Genomic DNA, 22,908 nt, shown 5'->3' on the forward strand with positions numbered 1-22,908 from the left:
CATAACAAAGAGGGCCACAGTGATCAAGATGTGACTGATTCTGTATGTGGCAGCAACTAGATACTTTGTGTTTGAAAATTTGTGACATTTGTCAGGACATTTGATGCTGACAAAAAAGGGAAATGCCAGGTCTCAGTCATATATCCTTTCAGTTTGAGTACAGGACAGAGTGAATTAATCCTTCATATTGCTCTCAAGTGCAGTATGAAGCCAGCACACCAATCAAAAACCTACTTTACCTGAATAATCTGTTAGTGCTTTTTTCTATTTTCTTACACCTTATAGTAAGTAAAATATAAAAAAAAAATCTAAGAAATACAAAATATTGCATTTTGATTGATCTTGTATTTAATGAGTCCTTTATAGGATGTAATACCAAGTGTTAATCAATAGACATGCCAGAATAACTTCCAATACAACCTTGTAGAGTTTTTAAAATTAATTCTTATTAAAATTATTGACTTGTTGTGACTTACTGGGGTTGCAACTGGAGCAGTTTTTCATCCTAATTAGGAGGTTAGGTTCCACTACTCAAACTGCAGATAATAGTGTAATGATTGTCATCTGGAAACATAAAAATCAATGTGAGATACCATCAAAATCTGCCGACTGTCACAAATTATGGAAATTGCTCACGGTTTTAAAACCACTGCTGAACGGTGTTTCCTTTTATTCTTTATAACATATTCAAGCACAGCTACTCAAGAGAGTGTTTATTAATATAAAGCAAGTATCAAGTGGTGCTCAGATAGTTAGGGCCACCTCTTAAGCTGTGATGTAATTTAAAAATATTTTAGGAACAATATGGAATAGTCTTCTTTTTATAGTATTAAAAATCAAATATCTTGTTACAAATTATGTAGCAGGATTGTATTGTAAAAACTGCTCTGTTTTCTGCTCAATTATATTTGTTGACGCAGTAAAGAAACTGGAATGTGAAGATAATGGCCACACACATGGCTGTACATTTCACTCACTGGTAACAGCATGAGAATTGGAAATTTTTAGGTCATTCTGTATATATATATTCCATCTTTTCTTTTACAGTCTTCACACTGCAGTGTCAAGGGGCAAAAATGAGAGAAAAAGAAAAAAAGAATGTTAGTTGTCACTGGGGCTGTGCTTCAGTTAGAGGTTATTTATAGTGATTTTGTTTTTAATATTTGATGTACACAGACCTTTCCATTTATATTTCAGGTGTAACTCTGAAAACTCCTCTGCTATAATTGCTTTTGGAGGTCTATGGGAGGTTATAAAAACATGATACATGCTGTTTGATTAGCCCATTATAAATTACTATATATTTTCCTATTCTATCTGCCCTGTCTGTAGAATTTATTCTCCCATTTTCTTATAGTCATTAAGGAAAAAATAGCGTTCTTCATTTGAGTGTTAGTATATGTCATGTGTAAGGGGAAATGAGCAAAATCTTTGGATTCAAATGGAAACTAAGCTGATGCTTGCATGCAAATATTCACCAACTTGCCAGGGTGTTGGTCCTTGTCTCCTTGGAAGTACCTTAAAGCAACTAATTTAAAGTTTTGTGATGAAGCTCTACAGGTTCTGGGTCCAAATCTTGTATCTTATTTTTCATTTCTATTTCATCATCTATGTGCAGGTGGAATTGCTGACAGTCCTTCATAATGATCTCTTAAAAGAAATGTACAGCTTTAGAGATAAAAAGCACGGAGTCCCAGATGTTGAGGGCCAGTGACATACATGTTCAGGGACGTGGAGATATTATTCACTTTTGCTCAGAAATTTAGAATCAACTGATTTGTAATGTGTACTCTGATGAGTTGACTGATATTTTAAGTGGTGTATTTAAATTTTAATGCAAACAAATTTTTGACAAAACCAAGACTTTTACTGGTATGCAGCTTTGTGTTTTCACTGAAAAAGAGCTTTGAAAATCATGATTCTACCCCTCCTTGGGGCAGAAACTGGCAGAATCCCCAGCTCTGATGCAAATCAACATATCTCCATCAACTCAGGTGATTTATGGGAGCTGCAGAGATAATCATCATTACCTTTGTGTGAAGAAGATAAAACTGGTTCTGAAGATCTACACAGTAGATTATGATATTATTTGAAAAGTGTTTATTAACCTTGCACTGTTAAACAGAAAATAGCTTCTGGTATCTGATATAAAAGAAGGTAAGATTTAAAACACTTGAGAGGGAAACAATAAACAGCTGTGCCTGTGGTGGGCTTTGGAGAACATGCAGTTGTGTGCACATCTGGATTCAAACCTGCATGCTGCTGGGGTTAACTCATTGGTCAAAAATTCTTCAAATTGCTCGGATGGTGAATCAGAATTTTTTGGAAGAAATCCTCTTCTACAGAAGTAGTGCTATATTTCAAAATTTAGGTCACATTAAATTCTTTCTGATATAAAACAAAGAAAATTGTGAGTATAATAATTAGAAGCACAAGCTGCTTTTCTCCATTAAAGTGTCAAATTCAATCCTCAATGTGAAAACAAAGCAAAATGTAATTTTAGTGAAATGTTTGTGAATAAAAGAAGAAATATTTTTGTTTGCAGACTCCTTAGAAACAATTAAGCATTAGCTCTGTCAAATACTGAATTATAGGTGAATTCAGTTTAAATTATGTGAACTGTACATTCTTTGAGATTTGCCTAAAAAGACCTAATATAAAACTAATGCTGTGAAAAAGCACTTCTTTTCACACTGGGTAAAGCTCCTGAACACTTATTGTAAGTGGCTGCACATGTTTTGTGAAAGCATTCTAGTAATGCCTAAGACCTTCCAAAGTACCTTTCAAGCAGCAAATCTCATATTCAGCACATCTGTGTTCCTACAAGACTTGCAGTAATAATCAGATTGGTTAACTATGCTGGTTTTTTTTAAGATTGATTTTAATATTTTCATCAATTTGAGGCAGATAAACTCAGTTGTGTGTAAAATCTTATTTATTTTGGGACAAAAGGGAATTGAGTCTTGATAGGAAAAAAAATTTACCTTCCAGAGAAGAAAAGTTCTTAGGCTCCACTTTTTAAGACATATTCAGTATACTTAGAAATTCGTAATGTTGGTCAGCATTACTCATTGGATATGGATTTTACTCTATTTTAGTGCATTTTGGATCCAGGATTGCAGTTACAAGTGTTGAAAAGTAGTGTAGGTACAGGGATAGTGTATTAGTTATTTTTCTTTCATCAATCCATTTCTTCAATCGACTTCTCTTGGCTAGTAATGATTACTTCAAAGAGCTGCATATAAATGGACACAGTAGAAACTCATTAATTTTCAGTAATTTTGGAAATGCACGGGAGGAACAGATGAATTCTGAAAATCTGTGCTCTTGCCCCATGCTGCATTCATTTATAAGGAGAATCATAGATTGTTGCAAATGCACTCCACCTAGAATATGTGAAACCAAGAGAAGAAAGGAGAACAGTTTCTAGAAGTGCAGATGGGTTTGGGGAACCATCAAAATTAAGAAGCTTATGAAAGCTCAGGTGCAAAAATGGGTCAAAATAAACTGAAACCCCCAAAATGTTAATGAAGTTCTGATTGCAAACAGGGAAAAAGAAAGTCTTGTAATCTTGTCAGTTCACTGCTGTGAAATGTGTGTGTCATACTCTGACCTTTATTTGTTGAGGGGTTTATTTATTTATTTATTTATTTATTTGAAATCTTTTTGTTTTACCTGCTGCACTACAAATTTTGTCCCTTGAATCTCTTTTGGGCACCTCCTGTGTTACTGCTTTTGTTACACACACCTTAATCTGGAGCAAAACTCTGCTGCCCCAAATTTTCCATTGTTGTTCCTTTGTTTGCTATTACTGTACCAGGTTCTCATGTGAATCACAGAGGTTTGGTTTAACTGTGGAGCTTGAGAACAGCATTTGTAATCTTGTGTGTGTGTGTTTTAGTAGAAATTTTGGGTGTTCTTCATGATATGACACTTTTCCTAGTTAATTCTTAGTGGGAATGATAAAGAAATCTGCTTTTGGTCCCTCTGGTAAATGATGCTATTTAGCAAAGTGAGGATTAGTCTGGTTCTACATAGATAAGTAGACTTATCCTTAGATCTATCTAATTTCTGGAATTCTCAGGAAGTATGGACAAATCTCTCTATATGAAGAAATAACTTTTAAAAGCATTCTGATTCTTCATTAAAAAAAAAAATCTAATTAACTGATATGTCACAATTTCATGTTGAATTACAATTTTTAAGTCACATATATTTGAAGCCCTGATCTGACCATCTGTCTGGTGATGCACTTGCACTGTGCAACTAACATTAGTGCAGTCTAAATGGAGGCATGGCTCTATAGACCAGTTTGTAATTCATTCTCATCACTCAAAACTCAATTCCTAAATTTCCTAATTCTGTAGTCTTGATTATTGGAAATTATTCCAGTAGCCTCCTATAAGTTCTTTATACTGACTATAAAAAACATTTCAGATGGATAAATGACTTAAAGAAAGCCACATATCTATGATTTTTCACCTGTGCAAAAGAGAAGAGAGACATTGCTCATTCAGTCTGGAATTTCTAAGATGCTTTCAAAATTTAAGCCAGCCCACCTGGAAAACTGAGAATTCCATCAAGATATTATGTAAGTATATAGACTTCCTTGAACATGTTTATAGGAAATGAGATATAACTATTTTATTTTATGTTTAAGAATCACTCTTTTCAGTTAAAGGTTATTCCACTTCCACAAATTCACTTGCAATTTAGGTTACTACAGGTCTTTCTCTTGAGGAGTTGCCCCAGGCACTGAGATCTGTGTGTTGTAGAATCTCTCCTTTGCAGATCTTCTAATATATAAATGTTACCATCAATTCAAAATTGCAGAGATAACCCCAATCTGTAAGCTACTCTTAAGAAGTTTATTTCTTTTCCTTTTACTCTTTTTTTCATTTTATTATTTTCATTCAGGACTATGCTGTCAGGCTACTTTTAAAAAGTATTGAAAATTGAAGTAGAAAGTTGACCAGAAGTTGAAAACTAAAACTAAATAATTTAAAAATATATATTACATGAACAAGGATTCATGCAAACTGCTTTGTCCTTGACAATATTTTTATGAGAATGATAAAAGGGACTAAATGCCAAACTAAATAAATATCATGTTTATTTATTTAAGAGAATATCCACCGCAGAAGTTCAAGCAAAGGAATTTGTAAGTTGTGTATGTGTATCTGATCTTGACTAAAAATTACTTTTCAATCAAAATTGTGAAGCTGGACAGTCTTGTTAAATTGATGAAGCTTGATTTCTGTTCCCAGTAGTTAACTCTTAGTGTGCTTGCTCAGTCTGGGGATTTTAATTTTTTTTATCTTGGCTCTCAGGAAGTGGGAATGAAACTGGACAGCTGAGGTGATGGAAATGGAAATCCTTTTTTCCTATGGTAGCTGAAATAAAAAATAATGGATCATGTATCTTTAATGCAGTTAGAATTGAAACTGAAAGTATTAGTGGTTTAAACACAGACTTAGTTTGGTGTTGGTTGTCTCGTTTTGCTTTTTTCCCCACTCTGATTGAACAAATACTTGTTTTCTTTTTCTGGTTGAAATTCCAGCTGCTTCTCTAAGCACAGAACTCTTGTCTGTAGGAAGCTGTCTGGTTCAGGGAGTGCTTTTTCCTGGAGGAGTAGGAATTCCTGGTCAGGGGGTGTTCCTTCCTGCTGCCTAATGCACTGCACTGCACATCACCTGTTCCTCTGTGTTAGTGCACGGAGAGAACGAGCCTTGTCCAGGGTCAAGGATTGCTGTTGTGCAAGGAATCTCTGTGGGAGTGCTGGAAGAGATGGCACTTCAAGTGGCTTTGGCTATGCCACTGACCAAACACCCAACTACACACTTGTCAATCCTGCTCTTTCTTGGATAGGAGACTCTTTTTGGTGAGTATGAGGGACCACCACCTCCCCCTGTCGTAGGCTGAGCTCACGGATCCACCCTTCTGGGAGCTGCTTGTCACAGTCTCCACCTCTGTGCAAAATCTGCTTTTGAGGAGCAACATGTGCATATCACTGACAATGGCATCAAGGAAGAGATCTCTTTTCTCTCCTTTACCTTTTATTTTTTATTTTAATAATTCATGTAGGTTTTCATGCGAATTAGAATTTACTGAGGTAATTTGGGCAACTGAGTAAATCGGTAATGGTATATGGATCATTTTACTCTAGGTCATTGTGTGTCTCGATATTGACCTGAAATTACAATCTGATGGCTCTTAATGTATATGAAAAGCTTTGTCAGATATCTTTTCAGTTCTGTTTGCTTGTAAATTAGGTTACAACTGTTCATAGTTTATTGATTTCAGTTAAGGATAATAAAGCATTTATAGTATTTATTTCCAGTTTCCTTCCTGCCCTGAGACACACCGATAGAGGAGACTCTTCTACCCACTGCCTGTATGGGAGAATGACCTATTGCACCAAGGGAGGCTTTAAATAGCAGGGCTGCTGCCCTTTGCTCTTCTCTGCCTCAGTCACTTTTGTATTAAAATGGGGCATTGCAGTGCTTATCTTGGGAAGAGGAGCACCTCCTTAAAGGGTGGAGCATTAGTAAAATCACTGGTGGAAGGTGCAGTAGCTTGTTACTTAGAGCACTCTTTGTCCAGGGAACTGAGATGCAGCTGTGACTGCTGCTAGAGCCAGATGTGGGAGTGGGGTGAGTTCCTGAGCTTAGAAATAAAGTGTGAAATTCTGGGTATCTCAGCATGGGTGGGAACTCACCTGGGCCACAACTGCCAAAAGGGGAATTACAAAGGAGGTGGTTAGTTAGGACACTTTATGGACTTTGCACACCTCAACAACAACCAGCACCAATTCACATCATGGATACCAGTAAAGGATTCCTTCCTTCAGTTTCTGCTGGCCAATTGCTCTCTCTCTGTTCCTAGGCCTAGTAGCTCTTGTTCTCCATACCCCTGATTTGGCTTAAATACAGGAGAAAGTTAACATTAGCTGCACCCACCAGCCCAGCTGAGCCAAAATGCCAGTTGATTTTAGCCCATATTGGCTAAAATCAATGAGCCTTTTGAAGTTTGGCAGACAAGATTGTACAGGAAGAGAAAACACCACTGACTTCTGTGGGGTTGTGGGTTCACACCTACTGTCTGTGCCATACTCAGCAATGGCAATAGAAATGGAAGGATTTTGTTGGTAAATCACTATAACAATTTAAGTTTTGATTTTCTTTCTTTTTTTTTTTTCCAAATTCTGTTTTACAACAATCTTTAGATTTCCAGACAGAATAATGTACCATATGTCTGAGTACCACACACAGATCTCAAGTTGGTCATTGGCCACATAACTGTAGGATAGGCCCAGATGAATACCATGGCTCCTGGACTTCCAAACAAAAGACAAAATCTTCAGTGGGAAAAGAATAGGCCTTGTTTTGATTTATGTGACACAGGAATGTGGCTCTGACTGGTGGGGAGGTGAGTGTTAGAGGTTACAATTCCTTCTCATGTGTTGTTTTCTTTAGATTTATGGTAGTGTCATCATAACATATGGCAGAGTTGTTTTCTTCTGGGTTTGTTTTCACATTTTTAAGGGACTGTTTCAAAGTCAGCACTGTCAAATGACATGTTTGGAAACGTATGAGCTTGCAGCAGTATCTTGGGAATTGTGATAGAGCTTGTGCTTCTTACTTTGGTTAAATTGTGCTTTTAGTTCCTGTGTGTTTTCTTCACTCTAGAACTGTATTTCAGGCATTTTTTGTTCCCTCAATGGTCTGTACTGTGAAACTGAAGAGGGAACAAAGCCCATTCATTTTTCCCTGACATGCCACTTCTGTGTGTCATCAGTGTGACTGTAGCAGGACCCCACTGCAGTGGTTTCTGGTCCTCTGCAGGCTGCACGTGTGTGCAGATGGAATGCAGCCTCTACCTTTATTGTGCTGCTCAAGCTTGGAATTGAGCTTTAAACCTGCAAGCTTAGATGATTTTTTACTTTAAAACCTCTGACCTTTTAAGCCTACATACTCAGCTTACAAAGCTTGCATCATCATGTGCATTTACTTTGTGGGCTTGTTTCCAAAATAAATGTTGTTTTTTTTGTTTGTTTGGTTTTTTTTTGGTTTGTTTGGTTTTTGTTTGTTTTTTTTTTTTTTTTTTGTTTGTTTTGTTTTTTTTTGTTTTTTTTTTTTTTTTTGTTTGGTTGGTTTTTTTTTCTTTTTTCTACTTTTTAATGGCTATGGAACTTTTCCTAAATTAAGAATATCATAGTCACAGACCGCTGAGGCTGGAAAGGACCTCTGGAGCTCACCTAATCCAAGTGTCAGTGTTTAACTAGACTAGGTTGCAAAGGGCTTTGTGTAGTTGAGTCTTGAAAATGAGCAAAATTCCCCAGCCCCTGCAGCAACCTCTCTAGTGTGTATTTGTCCCCAGAGTGATTTTTACTCACTTCATTTCTGTTCAGAACTTCCTGTGCTTCAGTTTGCCTGGTGGTTTCTCACTTCCCTTTGGTTGCCCCCAGTAAAGCCCCGTCTCCCACTTCTCCGTAGCCTCACAGAAACAGCAAGGCCCCTGCTGGCCATTTCTGCAGTTGAACAAGTCCAGTTCCTTCATCTCTCCATGTAGATCCCATGTTCCAGTCCCATGAGACACTGGCATCCTTCCCTGGTCTTGCTCCCATTTGTGAACATCTTTCTTGTTTGTAGGAGGAGAACTTGGTGCAGTATTATTGCCATCTGTAAAGTACTGCTAAAAATAATGGTACTAAGAAATCTTTTAGCTTGGTAGGTAATACAGCATTGGAACAGAGAGCATTCTAAGGCTTGTGTTTAACTTGCAACAAGTTGGTTATGGCTGCAGAGAATTCTGGTTTCACAAGGTAAGTTTTGTTAAACTGTATTATTAATTTTGTTCTTTATACTTAACATCCTTAGAAAAAGAACCGACTAAGCTTTGGACCTCTAGTTAATTCTCTGTTTTGATAAACAAAGCTATAAACTTCGTTCAAGCTGTCCAATATCTTTGGAGAATAGGCAATTTTAAAAGACTACCAATTTCATATTCTGTGGATGTAGATCAGGACGTCTGTATAGCTGTACGGATACAATAAATACTTGAAATCAAGTGTCTTCATTGAAATGATAAATTTTGTTTTGCAAGACTCAGTGATAGAACTGAATGTGGTAGGTGAAACAGAATTTGCTTTAAATTTGCTTTAAATCCTTCTTGCCAAGTTCTCTTAGGTTTGATCTCTGTCCTTGTCACAGAGTGCTGAGGCTTTTGTCTGGGAAGTTTGACCATGGCAGTTGAAGAATGTAGGGAACTCTGTGCTGGATGCACGGCAATCTAGGCAGCAGATGGCAAAATTGTGGGGGCTGGCTTCAATGCAGTGAGCTTAGACTCGTGAAGAAATTAGACACTGCAGCTTGGTTATTGTTCAATCTGTGAAAGGGCAACAGAAAGAAAGGACCAAATAGATTTTGCCAAGATTCCATGCACTTTTAAGAGCATTTTTAAACTTGTTTCTCCTTTCTGACTGTTCTTGCTTGGTAAAACTCTGCCACAGGTGATGAATAGGAGATGGTTGTTGCATTTCTCATGCAGTAGCTTATCTGAGATACCCCCACGTGAGCTTCCCATCCTGGCCTGGTGCAGCTTCAGCCCTTGCTGTCCCCAGCTGCCTTCAGGCACCCGCTGTGGGGTGTTGAATGAGGATCTCAGAGAGGGCTGAGGAGCCAGGATGGGATCCTGTGACAACTCAGCCCCGTGAGCAGGGACTGCTGACAGAGTGACACAGAGGAAACCCCTTATCCACCAGCAAATCCCAGGCTTTCTTTGGAGACACTCACAGCTAGAAGATGGTAAGCAAAATGATGCTCCTGTCTGAGAAACCTGCAGAAGGAAGTTGCAGTGTGAGAGTAAATATTGGAGTACATGTTCTGTCCTGAATGATTAGGTAGATAACAGAAGATAATGTCTGCTGGAGCATGTGGCCTTTTCTCCTGAGAGATTTTCCTCCAGAGGGATTTGGGACTTTTTCTTCATGATTTGAGATGGAACAGGGGATGTAGTGATGTCTGTACAGTGACTGTACAATATTATGAGGTATTTGCTGCTTTTTGTGATCTTGGATTAGTTGATTTCCTAGAAGTGTATTTTTCTTTACTGAAGTTATTTAAAAAAATTCCGTTAATCAAGATAACACTCTGTGTCCTCTTCTGCTATGATAATAGACAAGTAAACCTTGCACTGCAGATTTGGGTGGACCAGCTTTCAGGGTGACAAGGTCTCAGTTCCATCCCTGATGACTCCTTGATGTGTGGAAACTGGAAATTCACTTCAGAGATTTTTGAGTTACAGCTGGTCATTTTTTATAATGGTTGTGTTCATTGTATCCATCACTGCAAAGTTTAATTAATTTATGTAAAGCAATTCATTTTCCTTTATTGAAAGATGGAGCAACACTTGTAGCTGAGAATCTTCCCGTGGAGCTTTCTTACTTCATCACGTGAAGTTTCATTGCTGGCTGAGGCAGCCTACAATTTAAAGTACTTCAGCAAATACTTGTATGGAAGCTGTTGAGATATAATGTCATCCATTTCGTGTTCCTTATCACGATGTTCTGTTGTTTTCCATTCCTATTTATTTTTTCTTTTAACTTTTTCTTCGCTTACCTTGAACCTTTTAAAACAAAGAATTGCTTTAGGAAGCTGTTATTTCTGATAAAATCTGTGTGTTTACAAAGGTGGAGAACTCACAAGGAATAAGGCTACCAGTTTACACAAATAAACTCATTTTTCCCCCCTTTTTTCCCTTTTATTTTTTCCCTTTTTTTCCCCTCTAATAGATAATCAGAGCTTAGCTGAGTGGACTATTCACTTGTGTCATTTGGAATAGCTTTATTGAAATTCTGCTGAATACTATTAGGCATTTTAAAATATTGTTGATTTTTCTTACCATATGAGTTTATACAGCCTTAAGAGTGGTCTCTAGTAAAGCCTTCTGCAAGGAATATTTTTATAGCTTGACACTACTAGCAAGGAGAAAGTGTATTAAAGCCTCTTGTTAATAAGCAAAAATTGTTAGTATTAAATTGAGGCAAGAGAGGTTCTGTGGAAGCTTTAAAGAAAGAAGGGGACTGTTTCCTAGAGTGAGAGAAAATGATGTAAGTGCGGAGGGAAAAGCAGGTGGTGTTCTTGACTGAAGTGACAAGTAAAGTACCTAAACCCATAACTGCTTGCATGATTTCTACATTTGATGAGTTTTGAGAATAGTCTTGTAAAGGTTTGAAAATAGCTAAGAAACTTCTTCAGCAACACGATCATCTCACAGTAGGATGAGATGTGCACAGGAGCTTTGCTGATCTCAGATTCTGGCAGAGTTCCCCTGCACAGTGTATTCATCTGTAAACAAGAAATGAAAGGCACATTCCTGATGTTTTTCTCTTGGCTGATCTTGTACCCAGTGGTACAGGTTTTGCTGTTGCCAGCAGGAGTGGAGGTGCCCAATGGGTGTAGAATTCCAGAGTGTTTTAACATAAGTAAGTGAAAAAGAATGAGGAAGGAACTGTCTTAAAATTCTTGGCATTGGACTCGCTTGGGTGCAAGAGAAATAGCAAGTCCTTTGATATTACGTTTCTACAACTTGATAGCACAGTTATTTATTTAAAATCAAAATCCTTGAGTCTAATATGGAAGCACCATGCCCAGGAGCACCCAGAGACAGCTGATGGATTAGCGTGGGTGGGAAGGAAAAGGCTTGTGGATATGGACAGTATTCAAATCCATAACTGAAACTCTAGGCATAAATAAGGTTTTTGCGAAAATGAAAAGATAAAGGAGCCTGACAAGAGAACAGAATACTGGAAAATGCTGGTGAATAATTAGATGAACTAATGGCCAAGTGTTGTTGAAAGCAAAACAGAGGGGAAATGGCTGGAGCACAACTTGTGCTCCTACCAGCTTGATGTCTTGGCTCTGTGCTGGTAAGGTTAAAAATCCCATTATGTTAATTAAAGACAGCATTTTACCTAGGATTAGAATAAAAAAGGTGCGTCACCAGTGGACAATTAAATAAATCAAGTTGTCACTCCTTGTATGGGCATTTAGATCTGTCTCACTGCTATAAATGTGGATCAGTTTGATCAAGGACTTAATCAAAAATTATTTAGACAATTACTCCCTGTTTCAAAAGTATTCTCTAGTGATAGGAAACTATTATACAGAATCGTTAAAGCATGCTTAATGGCATTGTCTTCATTATACAATGATAAATTATTCTACCTTTCTTCATTAATAGCATTTAGCAGTAGATAATATTATTGTTTATTCTTTCTAGGCAATAAAAGAGTAACAGTGTTCTTTAGGCAATTAGTTCTAGCAAACTTAGTCTTCTGAAGTGGCCAGTTTGATCTTTAAATCGTTATCGTGAATTTGTTCAGCTATACTAATTTTAAGTAATTATATTAATTGAGACCTTGGCTTGTTGTGTTGTTTTATGGTGGCTTGATTTTTTTTTTTCCCCCCTCATCTGACTGCACAGACTGATGGAAGTATGTAGATAACAATTATACTGAGAGCAGGAAGCCGAGCACTGGAACTCAGGGTTTCAAGTGTGCAGCAAACTCACTGTGTGACCTCAGGTGGGACTCTTATCCTTATGGTGTTTAACTTTTGCTGTAGAATAATACAGATTTAGCTCACAGGGCTGTTCAAAAGCCTTATAAATATCTGTAAACAGCTTTGAGTTAGTGGTGGAAATATGTTATTTTTTTTCTTTTTCTGGAATGAGAGGATTGTTAAGGCGTCATCCAGAAAAGAAGGAAGAACACTCTCTGATAGGAAAAACTTTAAAACTTTGCATGGTTTTGCCTCTGGGAAGAAAGGATGTCATTTCAGCCTCCTTGTGTAAGTGTTCTGCTTAGTACCGCTTTGGGGGATTTTTAAGCCTTTCACTGAAAAATGAGCTTTTCTAAAGCATGGCCACCTCTGAGTCACTGTGACACAATCCTTGTAATGGCTGCTGTAGCTTCTAGGATGGGAATCAACATGATAGTTGATGATCACTTACTGAATTGTGTACTATCCAAACAATATTTTAGAGAAGGTAAAATAATTTTCAAGAAAAATCAACTAAATATACTCTGTGGGCTATTGAGGCACTAAGTGAATTTTGTTTGTGAAGTTTGCCATTTCTCACGCTCTCAGAGAGGGAAAAGCACTTGGTTTGTAGCAGCTGAACACAAAGACTTGGGTGGTTCATGTGTGCCACGCTCTACCTCAGACCTGGGACACTGCAGATGCTTTGCTGATAGTGAAATTTTTCTGGTGTGGTTTCCAAATCTGCAGTGGTCCCCAGCTTGTGAGCTGCATTAACCAGCAGCCACATTTAAGAACATTTATGACTTTGTACCTGAATTTGTCTAGCTGCTTTTTCAGCTGACTTCTGAGAAAGAAACTCTCCATTTGGCCTCGGTGTCAGCTGTGATTCTGAGGCCCCTCGGGACAGGCAAGAGGCTGGGCTCACATCTACCAACCTTCTCTGCCCAATGGAAAGGGGAATAAATTCAGTGAAGAATAAGGGGTTAATCCTTAGCAGTCAGTGAACGATGGGAGACTGTTAGAGCACTGTCTCGTAGCTCCTGGGCTTTTCATCAGTTCTTGATGGCATGTTATTTTCTTAATGGAATGCTATTTTCATAATAGATTTAAACAGTTCTGGGATTTATAAGAAGTTCCAGGAGTACAGAAATCTCCAAAGATAGTCTAGAAATAAAAACATGTATATTTAAATAGATAAAAATACATATATGAGATAAATATTTGGCTCAGTTCTTGATTTTGTTGTTGTGTGTACCATTTTCACTGCCCTTAGCCTGAAATAATTCCTAGAGCTTTTGTTTATTACAAGGAAAAAATAAAGCAGGTTTTGTCTGCAGTAAAGCAGAACACAGAATGCCTTTTAGCATTGTATATCTTGTACTACTTAACTTGAATCATTCATCACAACTGCTCTGAAATAGCTATTTACCATGTCATACTAAATACATCTAATTTTCAACTTCATGTAGAGTGGCTCACTAAAATGAAAATTCATTATTTGGACAGAAAAAAAAAAAAGAAAATTCAGAAGAACAATTTATCAATGAAAAATGAGGCTACACCAAACAGACTGTCCAAATATACTTTCATTTTTGGTGCAAATCAAAACCAGCATACTTGTCATCAACATTATTTCATCTAACAAAGTGCACATACTATGGTGTACTTAGTGGTAGTATTTAGTTTAAAATTGCACTTTATTTATTGCCTCTTTTTTTTAACGGGCAGAGGTGATCCAGAAGTAGAGATGTACTTTTTTACTAATATTAAAATCAGGAATAAGTACAGCAGTTAAATAACCACTTTAAATTTTGCCTGAAAATTTGTACTGCACCAAAGCTAAATTGTTGCATTTTCTCATTTCAAAAATAGTTTTTGCATAAAATAATGAACAGCATTTGAATCCTGAATCACAAGCTTATTTCCAATTGCTGCTCCTGAAAAAGAGTCCAAGCTTTTAAGATACTTTTTTTTTTTTTTTTAATGAACAGAATGGTACACGGTGTGCTACTTCTTTAAATTAAAAAAAAAGGAAGAAAAAGGTGCGTTTCCAACACTGTCTGCCCTATTGTAATGTTTTGATTTAGCTGTGCCAGGTGATTTAGGGGCACAATGCAAATGTGAGGTGCTTTGTTTCCCTTGAACTTCCAAGTGATTCCTGGGCTCTTTGTGGCATGAGGGGCAGTTCTAATGGCCTTGTACACTGTAATCGTGTCAAGATAGTTTGAAAATGCAGGAAACAAGCCCGTAACTTTAGATAAATGTGTGAATCAACTTTAAATTTACAGAGAGTTTTAGCATAAGCTTTGCTAAGCCATGAAAATTCATGTTGAGCTGTCCCTCCATGCCTCCTATTGACTTGGCTGTGCTAACACAAAAAGAAATGGTCAATTTTTTTAAACGTCCTAAACAAAAACCTGTTTTTCATTTCTCATCTCCTCAGCTTTTTCTTCTCTTATCCTCTCTGCTCTTTTTCCCCTTGTCTCTCTTTTCCCTCTAGGACGTGCAGTGTTTTAATGTCCTTGGACTGCCCACAGTTACACTTAGGGTAACCCTCATTACCCCTGCTGTAGTCATGTTCAGGTAAACAGCTGCTTCACAGAAACACAGTAAATGTTATAGTGAGTGAACAGTGAGTCAGAAGTGTATTACACACGTATGCCTTGGGGCACATGGGATCTGTGTACATCAGCAGCAAATACATGAGCTGTTTATTGCTTTACATTGACTACTATGGTGGGTCCAGATCAGCTGAGACTGAATTCCTGTGAAACTTGACCAGCCCTTTAGCAGGCCATTATAAATAATAAATATTTTCTGAATAAACACCTTTCTCAGCAAGTTAGACAGAGCTCCTGTGTTTCTGAAATAATTAAACCAAAACTAGATGAGAAAAACAGTTGAAGTCACTTGTTAGTGGTTGTACTGCTCTGTAGTGTAAGTGGGTCAGAATGAGCAGTATTAGTTAAATCCTTTGAAACAAAAGGAATTGTTAAATCAGTTATGATTTAGGTCAATTACTCAAAATAAACTGTTCACAGAGTGCCCTTGGGACAGGCAAGTCAAAGAGTATCAGGAGTTCTGAACTCAAATTGCATCTCACCATTATTCTCTGAGCAAAGCTATCACACCTTGCCTTTCCAGGAATACATTACATAAAGATTTCACTATCTGACAGGGAAGGTGCTTAGCACTGAATTGGATCCATGTTTCATCTATTTAAGATAAGCATGAAAAAAATGTGAAACAGATTTTCTAGGAGTGTTTCACAGCTTAATTAACTGTGTTCTAAGCCATGTCTGGTGATACCGATGTCTCAATTTCAAGAATGGTTTGGGCATGATGCTCTGGAACTGGTTTTTGCCTGGCTGCTTTGAGTTCATAGAAATCCCCAAAGCACAGGTGAGGAGGAGAGAAGAATCTCTGAGAATATTTCATTGTGTTTAGGTCGATGTATTTAGTTTCAGATGCTTGGGATTCGTCCTCAAGCAATGGAAAATAAGGAAAACAAAAATTAAAACTACTCTAATAAATGTGAACATGACATTGAACAACAGTTCTAGTAAAAATGTTATCATTTTATCGATAGTATTTTAAGGACCTACTAAAATTAGTAGAGTTCAAGAAATTTTTAATAGTCTGGTTTATAAAAATCAAGTTATTCACCAAATTATTCTGATGTCTAATTCTTGTAACAAGGTTTTCCTTATGAAAGATCAAAGTAAAGATCTTGGGACATTTCTACATTTATTTTCTTGTGTTAGCCAGATGGAGTTTCTGTAGTGCAGACATTGTGCCTCACGTTCTGCACATGTAGATGACTGAGGAATGTTTCCAGGCATGATCAGCAGTGGAACACTGTCTTACCATTTCCTTTTATTTTGGTATTTGTAGGGGAATTGCACAAAACTCTACAAAAGAATGGTTATTGAGGGAACAATTTCAAAAACTCTTGTCTGTCTGAGAAGATGCTTTAAGAAGCTAATGTCCTGGATATACTCAGAAGTTTTATCTCAGTCATAGCAAATCCTTCTTTTAACTACAGTAACAAGGAATTAAATGTTCTTTCAGGAACAATAGAAATCAGGCCAGACAGCTTTAAGTTCAGCAGTCATAAAAACAAAAAGCTGTTTGTTTGTCTGAACTGACAGACAATATAGAATTCATATGGAATAACAGGCTTTGTGCTGAATAGCAGCATGAGGACTCCAAGAGAGTAACTGGCAGGTTTTGCTCAATGCTGTTGTGCATTTATCTGTTTCTGTCTTTATAATTGTGATATATTGATATCTAAATTTGATGAGAGAGTATTAAAATGGGATTAAAGAGCCAGGCATTGTTAATCTAAATGATTGTGCGTCTCCTGAAACTACAAGAAACTGTTTGTGCCACCAGTGTTAATATACTTTACCAGTTAACGTGCTTTCCAGTTCAATAAATATTACAGGACCAAAGAATTGAAGTGACAAATTCAGATATAAAGGAGTCAGCATAGCCACTATATGTTCAGAGAGATGAGAAACAGGAATGTGTGTTGAATATTTCTTTCTCTTTAATCTGAAGTTATAAAACGAACCTTGACAGTTTGAAGTGCCAAATGTCTCTGCTTTTGTTTTGGCTTTTCTGTATGTGTTGTTTTGTGACTTTTTTTCCCCTCTGAAATGTTAAAAATAAATGAAAAAGAAGAAAAAAGTAAGCATGTTTACAGTTCTTATTCCTCACAGAATGCAGAGTACCTGTGGGTGGCTTAAAGCAGCTGTTTCTCGTGGTTACCTAACTTTCTTCTTTAACATACAGAAAGAAAAAAAAAACCAAAAACCACAACAAGGCTAAATGTCAAATCTAAATGAAGCCAAGAAACCTTTTCTCTAGGTCACCAGCTCCTCTGGCCAAGTACATTTATTCTCTCTTAGGGCCATAATCTGTTTCAAAGAGCATTGATTTAGCCAATACTTATGCCAGTGCTGTGACCTCTTCTCCTGCAGGTGCAAACAAGTACCACAATGAAAGGCTTGGCTGCCTTCTGCATGTTTTATCATCTTTTGCTGCAGTTTGTTCCTTTGGTGGCAGAGATGGCACAAGGAATCACTGCTGAAATGCTTTAGTGGTTTGAGCAAAGCTTCTGGCCTGGGCACATTCTGTTGGGTGGGCTTGGGAGAGGGAACCTGGACTGAGAGGGGACAGGGCAAGGAAAAGGTCTTCAACCATCCCAGCTAAATTCACCCAAACCATTCCTTCACCTCCTTAGCCATGTATAGAAAAGCAGGATGTTTTCTTCCAGTTTTTGCTTGTTAGCAAATCTGAGTATTTTTCTATGTGGGAAGATTTAATTTCCAGCAAAAAAATTTGTCATGAGGATTTCTCAGGACTAGCACAGACCTGGGCATAGTATGTCACGAGAGAAAGACATACATACTAATACCAACTGAAAATAATTAGTACCCCAGTGGTTACTGTTTGGTGTTTGTGGGTGTTTGTGCTTACTGTATTTCTTCCTTTCTACAGTATCTTTCATTTTGCAGTTTATGCATGCTAACGATGCATATGTTAACGTCTGTGTGCCACAGGAAGGGTGTCCTAATTAAGCACACTGTAAGAAACTCTCTTTCTGGTCCAGTGAACAAGAAGAGATTTAGACAGTTTTCAAGAGCTCCAAGTGCTGAGTTGGATAAACTGGCCATCTTGAGGGGTTGTGAAGAAGCTCATTTAGTCACGTTCTGAGGTGCACAAGAGCAGCCAATCCCCAGAGTGTGCTCAGGCACTCATAGCCATGCAGGAATGTCAGGGTTGGGTTGGACCTCTGGAGACACCTGGTCCACCTTCAGAGCAGAGCCTTGGATTATGTTAACCTTGCTGCTGCTTGTGAACACGTCGTTAAAGGATAATGTACAGCTTTGTAATGCATTAACGCTGAATGGGAATAATCTCCTCTATGGAGCTCTCTTGCATGCTTCAGTCTTAATTGCAAGTCCTCCTGCAGGAAGAATGAAAATAATTAAAGCTGGTTTGAGTCTACTTTCCTTCTGTTGTATAACAGAGACAAATATCATTCTGTCAGTTCTGTGTTGTTACCAGAGTTCATTCAGAAATCAAAAGATGACAGTGTTTTTGTTTTATCATTATTTTTTAAACTCTTTGATGGTACAATAATTTAGATAGAATGCAATTATCTTACTGCGTTCAATTTTTTTCTCCCCACTGATTCAGGTCAATTATTTCAATTTCTAGAGGATGCATCATGTGGGTCTTCCCTTTCTTCTCAATCTGTGCCACATTGTTCTTCAAGGACAAGTCAGGGGAAGTAGAATAAAACAAAATGTAGTGACAGCATTACTTACTGTTTTGTTTTCCTTTCATGGTTTTAGGTGCCAGTGCCTGACCCCAAATAGAAGAGTGGCTTTTCTGGAACCACTGTTGCTGGCTGAGAATAATGGATATAAAGGACAGACGGCACCGCTCTCTGACCAGGGGCCGCTGTGGGAAGGAGTGTCGCTACACGAGTTCCTCGCTGGACAGCGAGGACTGCAGAGTGCCCACTCAGAAATCCTACAGCTCCAGTGAGACACTGAAGGCATATGATCATGACACCAGGATGCACTATGGAAATCGAGTGTCTGATCTGGTGCACAGGGAGTCAGATGAGTTTCCAAGACAAGGTATGTTTAAAGTCAGAACTGGTTTCTTTTATGGTAATCCTCGGTAGACAGTCTCTGTTCCTTGTTAAAGCATCTCAGTGTTACAAGGAGTTTTAATGAAAGAACTGCAGGAGAATGGATATTATCTTACCATTATTTCCACTGCTTTGTGCTAAATTAGAAAGTTCTTTCTTTTCTCAGAGTTCTGGTACTTTTGAAATTCATAATTTGTAAATGAGGCAAACTGAGATTCACTGTTCAAAACGTCTGATAGACACAAGTGCCGTGACCCTTAACCAGAGTGTGTCTTTTGCACAAATCTTGGGGTTAGCCAATGTGCTAACTTGGTATCCTGTTTCCTAGGTTAATTTTGGGAATGAGAATGGCATTTTCACCTAAATGTGACTCTTTTTAACACAGTATCTGTACTGAAAAGACAACTAAAACACTGTTATGGTAAAAACCCCCTATAGCCAACATACATTCATTATTCATCACGTGCCTTGGAATTCCTTTTCTCTTCTTAAATGCTGTGGAATTGAACTGTGGGAATGGGAGTGCTGGTTCCTTTTACTTCATTTTGTCACTGCTTACCCATATTGCTTACTCTTGACCTTATAAAAACTGAAAGGAGGAAACCCATCTGATGTCTTTTGTAATTGGCTGTAATACATTCTCACAGCATTGAGGCCTAGAACTAATATTTGAAATAACCTGCCTTTGTAAACTTGTAAGCAAGGGGAGTAAGCAATCTCTTTTTTTATAAAATGGTTCTTGCTAGGTCCAATGGATTAATGAATTAAAAATATAAGTGTTTTTAGTTGAAAAACCTGTAAATGTCCACTATACACACATAGGTTTATTCTCATTCAGGTATGTGCTTGTCTCAGTAAATTGTAAGCCTCTCTGCTGAAACCATTAGTGAACATTGCTTCATAGGAACTGTGTTTAATCATCTGGTTTACTTGTCCAAATAGCCAGATTAAATTGGCATTCAATCAACAATTCGATACGGCATTTGAATAAAAAGCCTTGGTTTAGTGTCAGTTAAGAATCAGGTATGGTTCATACCAGGTAAGATACAGGCAGGCTTGAGGGATAAATGTATAGGTTTTGTGCCCCTCTCAATGGAAGGTAAATCATCTGGTACATAATTTAAATGCAGAAACTCTACTGGTTTGTATATGTGCTTGTTGACAGCATGTGATAGTTCTCTGCTACACATTTCTAATGTTATAACTCAGGGAATGGGAAGTTATCTCACTTGTGGAAATCATTCAATGGAAGGTCATTCCTTATACCTGATATCCTGTCATACATCTTGTTTAAAACATTCTGACAGCAGTCAGTGTCTGTCTTCACCTTTAAATCAAACTGTCTAATAATTAATGTTGATAATTAACCCCTTGTCTAATCCCTCGTTTCTCTGACATTTGTGTGCAGGCATGTGGGAGTGTTTGCATTGTGCTTGTCTGTCAAACACCCAGTTCTGTTTTCTGGGGTAATCTCTGTTCTTGGAGGATCTTTCTTTGCTTAGAGGTGTTTACCTATGATAAAGCATCAAAGTGCACCTCGAACCTCTGAGCTACTGGAGCCATTTTCACTGCAGTTTGTTCTGCTTTACTGTACAGGAGTCATCTAAATATTACTTTTCCCTATCAGGATGATTGATGCTTCAGCTCAAGTGCCTCATTTTAGTTTGCAGGTCATTATTCAGCATTTCATAATGGTCTTTTTCTCTTGATTACTGATTTGACAACTGTTCGTCCTCCCCCTGCTCTTGATGTGTTCTTATCTGCCCTCTTTATGAACGGGAATGCAAATTGTTGGTAACTGAATTGAAACACTCAGATTTTTTTTTTTATTGTTATTTTTTCCCCTACTAGTCTGTGGTGTTGTGTCTAAATAAATGGTGTTTATTTTAGAGAGCCAAAGTAATTTTTTTGTTAGATAATGAGCAGCAACTCCTTATTTTCCTGTTTTTAAGTTAAGTTTAGAAAGCAATTTTTTAGAAAATAAGTTGGTATGATGATTCTTGGCATTTGAAAGCTGGATATTTTTCTGATTGAACAGTTTTACTGACATGAAATTTGAGATAATGTGACAAGTAGATCCAGATTAAGATTTGGTAGCTGTTCTCACTTTCTATATTAACATTAGATGGATAAAAATGTGATTCATATAGTAGGAAGTTCTGTTTGTTACATCTCATGCATGCAGTTTCCAGCTGCAGACATCTAGTAATTTATACACTTAAATTTATTGTAACTTTGACTGGGTGTTAGGATGGGATTCAATTCTGTAGGAAATAAACATGCTTAAAATAAATAGTCTTTAGAGGCTTTTTGTTCTTCTATTATAAAAAAGCTTGACTTTTTTTTAAGGAATTGTAGATATTTTCCTCAGTATTTTGTCTCTTCTATTAGAAAAGCTAAATACTTTTGACTTACTGCGAAGTATTTGGTTTTACTATGGCACTGCAACTGCTCACACAGTTGTTTTGAGCTGCTCCTGGTGGCACATTTCTGGGTTTGGAAACCTGTTAAGACAAAGTTGCACTCATTCTGTTTTTGCTTATCATGCTTTGTCAGTGAAATACTAATAAAGAAAACCCCTATATTCAGAGTTCAGAAGTCTGAAACAGTTCTTGCTGTGTTGCTTTCATCTTTTCCTTAGAGGGATGAAGCTTGTTCAGACTTAAAACAAGGTTTTAACTGTTCACAGTGACTGATAGGCTGCTACTTAGAAGCTACAGCCACTCTTACAGGTGCTTGGGCTGACCAGACTTTCTCTCACTGCTCATATTTCCAATAACACCAAGATGAGATCTTTGATCATCCTGTCGTCAACCCTGAGTCATCCTCAACTCTTCGGTTAAAATTAATGTATCCCTTCCAAATTCAACTGAGTTTTGGAAATTACAGTTCTAATACTTCTTTCCAGAACCTGTGACCTTTTGAAAATGAAATGTTTTGATACATAGATTTGGATTAAAGACATTAAATAAAACTTTTTCTTGTATTCTGTCTGGAGTGAGAGCACATTCTTAGTTTTCCTTTGTCGTGCCAGGTTTTTGAGTGGCATTCTGCAATCTGTTGATTTTCATTATAGCTGTATGGTTACATAATCAAAGGAAATTGGAGAAGCTTAAGGAGGAAGCCCTTAGAATGGAATCAGATGTAGGGTAGCTTGTGTGAGAAAGGGCCTCAAGGCAACTTTCCTGTTCTAGCCAGGACATATAGGCACTTCCCTTGAATCAAAGCTTACTTTGGTTTTAATGGTGACCTAAGAGAAACTCCATCCCAGTGTAAAATATTTATTAGGGTGAGACAACTGCCTTCTATTTCTCCTATCTAGAAAGCACAGTCTTATTGAGAAATAAAAAAATTATAATTTGTGTACCTTATTTAATAAAGATGCTGAATAAAACTTCCTTCCCTTACCCTCTCCCTCCCCAGGTCATAAAAGATGATAAGGTTCTTATTGTTAAGTGATTTAAAAACATGAAAGCACTTTTCATCTGTGCTCTCATCTGTGGTGAAGTTGTTAATAATGGAGCAGTGTAGCAGCATTACTAGACTAGCAAATAAATAAAAGTGCAAACCTTTACAGCAGCCTTCTGTAAGTATGCTTTTAGGAAAGGAAAAGGTAAGAAAGTTGAACCCAAACCTAACATTCCTCCTCTGATTTATACTCTAATATCAGTCAAGTGCCCTTTTGAGCTGTAA

General features: G+C 37.4%; 1 protein-coding gene across 1 annotated transcript in view; it reads left to right on the forward strand.

Annotated features, from left to right (window-relative positions):
- The window catches only part of TENM2 (teneurin transmembrane protein 2), a 744,328-nt gene that overhangs the window by 243,595 nt on the left and 477,825 nt on the right, over positions 1-22,908 (forward strand). Inside the window, exon 6 of the mRNA XM_069029269.1 lies at positions 18,911-19,201. Coding sequence (XP_068885370.1) covers positions 18,976-19,201 — 226 coding nt within the window. The 5' untranslated portion in view covers positions 18,911-18,975. The remainder of the gene's footprint in view (positions 1-18,910; positions 19,202-22,908) is intronic.

This window comes from Aphelocoma coerulescens, chromosome 13 (assembly GCF_041296385.1).
Source record: "Aphelocoma coerulescens isolate FSJ_1873_10779 chromosome 13, UR_Acoe_1.0, whole genome shotgun sequence".
In the NCBI taxonomy this organism is placed as follows: domain Eukaryota; kingdom Metazoa; phylum Chordata; class Aves; order Passeriformes; family Corvidae; genus Aphelocoma; species Aphelocoma coerulescens.